Source organism: Bison bison, unplaced genomic scaffold (assembly GCF_000754665.1).
Source record: "Bison bison bison isolate TAMUID 2011002044 unplaced genomic scaffold, Bison_UMD1.0 scf7180017864340, whole genome shotgun sequence".
NCBI classification, from domain to species: Eukaryota; Metazoa; Chordata; class Mammalia; order Artiodactyla; family Bovidae; genus Bison; species Bison bison.
The window spans coordinates 6,245,737-6,254,298 of NW_011494912.1; the positions used below are offsets into that span (position 1 = coordinate 6,245,737).

Genomic DNA, 8,562 nt, shown 5'->3' on the forward strand with positions numbered 1-8,562 from the left:
TCCAAAGTGGAACTCCTGGTCTCCCCCGGCCCAGCCATCCGGCCCCCACCCTGCAGTCGCTCTTTCCCATGAAATGGCTCCACGATCCACAGCTGCTCCTGTAAGCACCTCGCAGTTAACCTTCCGCTTCCCGCCCTCACTGAATTTATTCCATCAGCCCCACCTGTCAGGTCCACTTTCTAGATACGTCTGTTTCCTCTGCGCTGCCCCGGCCTCCTCCTGGGTCTCCCTGCTCCACTCCCCTGCCCCCACCTTCCCCTCAAGCCACAGCCAGAGGGGCCCTGGAAAGACGAAAATGGGGTCCTGGACGCTCCCTCCCTGACACTCGATAAGCCCCCTTTCACTGTGGCCCAGGTCCACACATCGGCTCTGCAGGTACCCCTCTGCCCACTTCCCTCCCACCTCACCTCCCCCGACACGCGCCTTCGCTCAGGACCCGCCTGGTGTTTCCCGGCCCCAGGACCTTGGCACTTACGTTTCCCTTTTCCTGCTCTTGGCATCTTCGTGTGAATGCTCCTTTCTGGTTCCTCAGGGCTCAGTCGAAGCCTCACCTTCTCCTGTCTGTCACCCCACTCCGGCCACCCGCCTCCTGTCGCTGTAGGTCTCGCCCCAGTTACTCTCTATCACATCTGCCTCCCCCATCAGACTACCTGCTAGCAGAGGGCAGGGACCCCGAGAAAGCCGGAGCAGGGCCTGGAGTGACCCCAGCCCTGCCGGGCCCCCGCTCTGCTCCCCTGCTGGGTGACTCTGGCAAATGACAGAACCTCTCTGAGCCTCCGAGTCCCTGTCACCGCTGGGATAACACGATGGGGACCCTGAAAGGAGTTGGCACGAGCAGGTAGGTGGGGGGAAGGATCGGGCACACCATCATCTCTGACCTTGCCTGTCGTGTGGGCTTGTGCCTCTGGAAGGGGTTCTGCTGCCCCCAGGCCTTCTCACGGGAGCCTCTGTCAGCCTCACACCCGCTCCTGCCCTTTTGTCAGGGGTGAGCTGTCCAGCCTTGCAGTGGGGGACCGGCTTCTCAGTCACCCCCGCCTCCCACCCACCCAGGCCCGAGTTCCAGGGAACCTGAAGCCCTTGGTCTGGATGAGCTGCAGGAAGCTCTGTGCAGACATCCCCAAACGAAACCCTTCCTGCCTTGGTGTCCAAAGTCCCCCCTCCTCTGTGTGACGTCCCCCCAGACCCCTGGGGCTCTACAGCACAAGGCACCCCCCCGGCACTTTATTTCTCTTTCAATCCCTGTAACAACCCACCGGGGAGGCCCCTTCTTAGCAGCCAAGGAGCAGGAGCCCAGAGAGGCTGTCTTTCTGCCCAAGGTCACACAGCTGAGGAGGCAAAGCAAGCTGGGGGTTGGGGCTGCACTGTCAGGCTTCAGAGTGCCCCCCAACACAGGCAATTCCCATTGAAGATTGGCCACGGCTGTGATCCTGGCCCAGCCCCACACACCACCTGCATGACCTCGGGTTAGCTCATCTATGAAATGGGAATGATGCTAACTACTGTGGGGCCCAGGTAGGGTGGGTAGTAAAGGGTTATTGTTGCTAAGAAAACCAGGATCCCATGCCTGCCTTCCCCTGGGGCCCACCTGGACTCAGGTGGGGACCAGCCAGGTAGGCTGGTTTCTTCCTGAGCAACTGTGCTGCTAAGAAGCCCGGCTCCTGCCTTCCTAGGGAAACAGTGCCCTCACCCTCGCCAGAGATGGGTGAGACCTTACCTGGGATCCAGGCACACCCGGGGGTCCAGGGGGGCCGTGTGGTCCAGGGGGCCCTGCCGGCAGAGTCACAGATGGTCACCTGGAGCCGGAGACACCCCCTGCCCCCTCATCGGCTCTGGAGAGGGGCCCTCCCACCCTCCCACCCCGGGCCCCGCCCTGGGTCTGTCTCCTTGGGCAGTGCAGAAAGGGGAGGTGAATAAATGGTGAGGGAGGGGGCATGGGCTCTCCGGCTCCCTGCCCACCCCCAGAGTGGAGAGCCCACTGCAAGCCCCTCTCCCTGCCTGCAACCCCTACACCACAACCTGCTCCTGTTCCCACAGCCTCATCCACGGGGTGGGGGTGGGGGCGCCCTGCAGCCCCTCCCCAGCCGGTCAGTCCTCAGGCAAATCTCCCTCGAGCCTGCCCCATCTCGGGACCTCAGACCTCACCTCCCTGAGGCCATCCTTGCCTGGGTTACTACAACTGCTGCCTACCACCCAGAGTGGTGGTCACCTATCCATGCAGCAGTCCCCTCCCCACCAAGTGACTTTTCAGACAGGTCTCTCTCAGCCCAGCCTCCTCCACCTTCATCGGTCAAACACCCTCCTGGAAAGTCCCTCTGGATCCATGCCTTTGTGGTGGCTGTTCCTTCCTCCTGGAGTTCCCATCCCCTCCACATCCCAGCAAACTCCCACTAGTCTCAGGCTGAGCGTCACCTCCTCCAGGAAGCCTTCCAGGCACCTACCCCCACCTCTTCCCTAGGCAAATCTCTGACAGTGACCAGCCACTGCCTCTGGCCACTACTGGTTTGAATGCCAGCCTCCACTCTGGCCCAGGGAGCCCCCAGAGGGTCAGGCCAGGACCGATGGGTGCAGTACAGAGCGTGGTGTTCATGACTAAATGCCCTGAATATTTGGAAGAGTGAGGTCTCTGTGGCTAGCCTACCAGAGTGCCCCCTGGCATGCCTAGGGAGGACCTACAGGAAAGTGAGCCCTGGGTAGGGTGAGGCCTGGACGCGGTCTAGCTAAAAGGCAACATCCTCCCAGCGCCCTCCTTAATGCTGCCACCCTGGCCCAGCCGCGAGCCCAGCCCTGCTTTTTTGGACCCTACGGGATTCACTGAGGGTACTGCCCACTTTCTCCACTAGAACCTAAGTACCATGAGTACAGAAATCTTTCGTTTATCTAAGGATCCCAGGAACCCAGAACACTGGCCAGCTCGTAGGAGGCGCTCAGTGGGTTATTTCCTGACTGTGTGAGACACTGAACGACTGGAATGAGTGCCCAGCCTGGAGCCGAATCAAGAGGCGCCTCCACCCCTGCGGGCGCCCAGGGCCTCTGTTGCTCATTCATTCAGGGTTAGAACCTGTCAGAGGAGACAGCCACACACCTGGGCTCTGCCCCCCGCCACACCCGCCCCCCCAACCCCAGTGAGGGTCCCATCCCCTCTCCCAGGACCCTGCTTTCTGCCTGAAGGCCCAGGGCCTCCTCTCTCCCAGGCACCGCCCCCACCAGCTCCCTCCGTCTCACCCACCATCCCCTGTGCAGACCTCCTGGACCTAGGCCTCTGGCTCCCAGAGCACCCCTGCTCTGGCTCACTTGAGGGCGGCCTGAGGCTGCTTCATGTGGGTGTCAGGCCACCCAGAAACACTGTGTCCAGTCCCAGGGGAGCTGCCACCCATGGGCAGCAGGCCCCCCACTCAAGCTACTGCTGGCTGGGGCAGACCCAGTGCCCTGCCATGAGCCTCCAACCAGCCCCCTCAAGACTGCTGGCCCAGGTGAAGCCCAGGAGTGGGTACCAGTGGAGACCAGCTGCTGCTGCTGCCCTCTGCACTCACCTGGGGGGCCAGGGGGACCCCGGGGCCCTGGGACGCCCGCCAACACTGTGTCCACGGCTGCGGAGGCCAGCTGCACGTCTCCACCTGCGGGAAGGGCAGAGTGGCCTGTGACCCATGGGGCAGGGCCAGCAGCGCTGGGGGGCTAGAGCTGAGTCCCCCAGAGCCAGGAAGAGCAGCCCCGACCCTGCTGGGCCTCACGCAGCTACTGCTCCCTCAGCTCAGAGGAGCTCCCTCGTGTGTAGTCACTCAGTCTGTCCAACTCTTTGTGATCCGATAGACTGGGGCCCGCCAGGTTCCTCTGTCCATGAGATTCTCCAGGCAAGAGTATTGGAGTGGGTTGCCATTTCCTTCTCCAGGCAATCTTCCCAACCCAGGGATTGAACCTGAGTCTCCTGCATTGCAGGCAGATTCTTTACTGTCGAGCCATCAACACGGAGGCCAAATCAGAGGGCAGGGGGAAGCCCTGTGGGCTCTGTTTAAAGTACAAATCTCTTCCTGAAAATTCCATGTCCTGAGACTCCCGCCCCGCCTTGCTCACCTCCCCGCTGTCCAGGCCAGACTCTGTTCCAGGCTCCCCTCCACATGCCCGTCCTGACACACCTGACTAGCTCACTCTTGTGAGGGCCTCCTCCAGGAAGTCCTCCCTGACCACTTGTCTGAGCCGCAGGGCCCCAGGGCTGGGTGGGGTCTGCCTGGGTCCCTCCAGGGTGAGCCCCATGTGATCTCAGACCCAGAAGCAGACAGCCAGGCTTCAAAACATCTGGGCTGGGGGTGGCTGCCTCTGCCTTTCCCTGCCTACCCCCATCACAGAAGCCTGGGCAGCCCTTCCATAGGCCTCCTGGCCGGTGGGCCTGCTACCGCTGCTCAGTGCTGGCTAACCAGGTGCCTCCACCGGGAACCCCCCGATACACACACACACACACACACGCACACACTCTTCCTAAACGTTCACATCTGCACCCTCCAGGCAGTCTGCCCTCTCTTGGGGACCCCGGGCCTGGGGAAAGAGGGTCCTGTCTGAGGGGGGCTCCGAGCACTCGAGGCAGGCAGCGGCAGATGCGGGGCATCACGCCCAGGCTGGGCCGGCTGAGCTTTCAGTGGCCGAGGGATGCCGGGCGGTTGAACCCTTAGACCCCCAAGATACTAAACAAGCATCACCCATTCTCCTCCACCAAGGGGCACCACGGAGCCCACCACGAGTGAGACGTTTTGATCGCCAGTGACTTCTTTGCTCTGGCCCCGGAACATGCGGAGGGCAGCACAGGCACCCCGATCCCCTTGGGAATGAGTCCTTCCCTCGTGGCTGGGGGCTGGGTACCCCAGAGCAACTCCGTTAGGATGTATTACCACTCGTGCTCTAGGGATGGGGAAACGGAGGCTCGGAGCGGGCCCCTGTGATTCAGACGTAGGTCTAAGCGCGGCGCTGCCCGGGGAGCGGGGCGGACAGGGTGGAGGGGGGCGGGGGACGCGGAGCGGGAGAGGGCTCGGGTTTCTCTGACGGCGGACCAAGAGATCCCTGTGCCCCCACGGTGCCCGGGATATCACCCACTCAGAATGCCAAGTCAATCTCAACCCGCTTCTTAAAACCTTTCTCGTTTCCCAGGGCCCTTAACCAAAGCCACGCCCTCCATGGGCCGCAGGCCCCAGCCCCGCCCCATCTCTTGGGTGCCCTCCCTGGACCCGCCCTCCCCCCATGCTCGGGCAGCGGGTTCTATGTGTGCTCAAGGGCGCCCTCTTGTGCTAGACTGTGGCCCTTGCAGGCAGGAGACTCGTTTTGCTCACTGCTGTATCCCAGAGGTTAAAACACACAGTCCCACACATGGGAGGTGCTCCAACCATCAGCGCCTGTCCAGTGGCCTACAGTGAGGGGATTTGCGAAGAGCACGGGGTGACGGATGACCTTGGTGATGGTACTATCACCAGAGGTGATCCCAAGGCCAGGCCAGAGAGCAGATGGACATCAGGGGGTCAGACCCCAGGGGCAGGAGCTGAGCACAGAGGCAGGGACAGACCCCTGGGGCCAACCGTGGGGTTGGGGGGACCAACCCCCACCTAGGCTACCCCGTCCCCCCGCCTGGCAAAGCCGAGGCCCCACTCACGGACAGTCTGCTTCATGGGGTTCTATTGGGGGGTGGACCCTCCAAATTCTGGCCCGCCCTCCAACCCCAGCCCTCAAGCGTGACACTCACTGTCCTTGTCCGTCGGTGGCTGCAGGGAGTAGAGGACGCCTTGGGGGCCGTTTGGAGGGAGGCCCGGGCTGCCTGCTGGGCCAGGGGGGCCGGGGGGGCCAGGGCGCCCCATCTCTCCAGGAAGCCCACGGGGCCCTGGCGGCCCCAAGAGGCCTGTGGGGGGAAAAGAGGAGTCACAGGAGGGCCGGGCCTCCTGACTGACCTTACAGAGATGAGAAATAGACCCGGGAGGGCAAGGTGGTGGCCACTAGTCCCAGAGCCTCCCTGGAGGGCTGTCCTGGGATGTAATGAAATGACTTCCCGTCCGCAGCCAGTGCAGAGGGGACCCGGGGCAGCCAGGCGGGAGGTCAGGGAGGTCACGTGAGTGAAGTCAGTGGGCGCTGTGGCCAGATGACCTCAGCCCTGGGGTAGGGGCAGCGAGGCTGGCTGCCAGCTTGGCCCAGCCCCGTACCTGCCCCAACAGGGTCCAGGAGCAGCCGCGTGACCTCTGGGCGTTGTTTACATGCGGAGCACAACCTCCAGCCCCCAGCAGCCCCACCCCCACAGCTGGAGCCTTCTCTTCTTATAGTCCCGGGTGAGACCAGGCCCCAGAGTGCTTGGAAGGAGGCTGCTCCGGGAGGTGGCGGTGGGAGGGAGGGAACCTGGAGCCCTGCTAGATGGCAGTCATCAGCCCAACCAAGAAAGAGGCTATCTGGGATGCCTCACCTGCTTGGACAGGGGAGAATCCCTAAGCCCCTTCCCCTACTGGGCAAAGTCATGTCAGGGTATGTGTGTGGGTGGATGTCCTTACCAGGAGGCCCCGCTGGGCCCTTTTCTCCTGCCTGACCCCGGTCACCTTTGGAGCCTGGGGGACCCGCAGGCCCTGGTGGTCCCGTCTGTCCAGGGGGCCCTGTGGATAGAATGAAATGAGGCCTGAGAACATTGTGGGCTGAGCTGCCTCCATTGGCTCCAGGCTAGACGACCTTGCTGTCTGGTCAGACCTGCCCCCTCACCTGCCATGGGCAAAGGGACCACATAATTCATCACAGTACACAAACCAGTTTTGCTCCTGTTCACTTCTATGATCTCAAGAGCTACTTGTGTTCCCATTTGACAGGTGGGGTAAACTGAGGCTCAGAAAGATGTGGCCCCTTGCTCAAGGTAGCAGCACCAGGCTGTAAATGAGTCAGAACCCTCTCTCCACATCCTGATGTCTCTTTGCTCAGGCTTGGGGACTGGGAGTCAGGCAAAGATCGTCCTAATAAGGCCTCCTTAGAGACCCCAGGAAGCCCTGAAGGGGTCACCTGCCCCCTGGGGATCTCCAGGTCCCAAGAGTGGGCAAGAGTAGATGGAGAGTAGATGGGAGGCCCACTGTGTGGCCTGCAGACAGCCCCTTCTCCCTAGGGAAGGCCTAGGCCTGGGGAGGATGCTCAAAAAATGCTTCCTGAACAGATGGAGGGCTCTTTGGGGACCCCCCTGGGGCTGCCAGTTTTCAGAGATTCCCACTTGGTCTCTGGGATTCCAGGATGCACCCAGGTGTAACCATTTGTAGGGTTTGTGCTCCACCTGGTGGCCATATTGGGAACTACATGCCCCCATAAGAAGAAAGTTGCCTTTGGAGAACAGAAGCCCCTCCCAGCTTCCTCCCTCCCCTCCAGGGGGCACTGGGGCCTGCCTGGGTCCTTCAGAAGAGGAGAACCCCCTCCTTACTTCCCCCTGACCTCTGCTCCCTCTTCAGTCCCAGAAGACGGATTTGAAGAAGACAAGCATAGGATTTGAAGAAGACAGGCCTTCTGGGAGTGAGACTTTGGGGACAGTGGCTAGAGAGGTGGGCCAGGGACCCAGGGCAAGTAAGACGCCCCCTCCTCCCATAGCAGCCCGAGCTCACCCTCCACACAGCCTCCAGGCCCTTCAGAAGCCTGCAGAGTATCTGCTGCTTCCCTGGCCTCAGGACTGGCCACTGGCGGTCAGTTTTCCCATTGCTGGGGGTTTGCAGGCAGGGAGGGGTCAGAGTTGGGTCTGGGCGGGATTGCTAAGAAACTGGGGGCTCAACTGGGGGACAGCAGAAGGAAGGGCGTCCCCTGCAAAGGGCTCCGGTGGGGCTGTGAATTATTGAGTCAAAATGGCACTGGATCGCTGGGTGACCCCAGGGGTCACTTTTCTGAGCCTCAGTTCTCCTGTAATCTGAGCTTTACAAGCTCACTGGAATGATTAGCCATGATATCTGTACAGACTAGAGTGATATAAAAATCCTGAATAACTGGCACAGCACAGATCCTGACCAGTCAGATGAGACCTCAGCCTTAAACCCTGGAGTTCAGCCACATGGACAGTGGCAGCTACACCTCCGCTCAGGGTAAAGTCCCAGCACAGTGCCCGCCACGCAGCAGGCATTCAACAATCCTGACTATAATATTACAGTTACTATTACTGTTCTGCAGTCCCAGAGAGCAGAGCTCAGTCCAGTGGAGAGAGACTGCAGAGAGACTTCAAAATGTGGTGGGAAGAGGGAAAGCAACAGACCAGTGGGTGTCCTCCAACTCCGGTCAGAGAATTCAGACAGGATCCCCCAGAAGGCTGGGGGAGGCAGTAAGCCCCCCACCCCTGGCGGTGTGCAGGCAGGGGCTGCTGTAAAATCGAGCCAGTCAAGGATGAGCTGGGCTGGGGGCCTACATGTAGATGCTAAGCGGCAGCAGGGCAGCCTGTGAAGACAGTAGCTGGACTGTGAGACAGTAGGGAGTGGTGAGGACTGTGGCAGACTGCAGAGTTTGAATGAGATCTGTGGGGGCAGCCATGACTTAGCTGCGGCCAACTGTTCCTTTTTTTTTTTTTTTTCCCAATATTTTTTTGGCCACAACACAAGG

The 8,562-nt window shown here is 61.1% G+C and overlaps 1 protein-coding gene across 1 annotated transcript in view; it reads right to left on the reverse strand.

The window, feature by feature from the left end:
- COL26A1 (collagen, type XXVI, alpha 1) overlaps positions 1–8,562 on the reverse strand; it is a gene marked incomplete at its 5' end in the record, with an annotated part of 122,916 nt that overhangs the window by 6,739 nt on the left and 107,615 nt on the right. The window contains 4 exons of the mRNA XM_010854335.1: positions 1,715–1,767; positions 3,531–3,614; positions 5,720–5,872; positions 6,510–6,608. Of these exons, the coding sequence (XP_010852637.1) occupies positions 1,715–1,767; positions 3,531–3,614; positions 5,720–5,872; positions 6,510–6,608 (389 nt within the window). The remainder of the gene's footprint in view (positions 1–1,714; positions 1,768–3,530; positions 3,615–5,719; positions 5,873–6,509; positions 6,609–8,562) is intronic.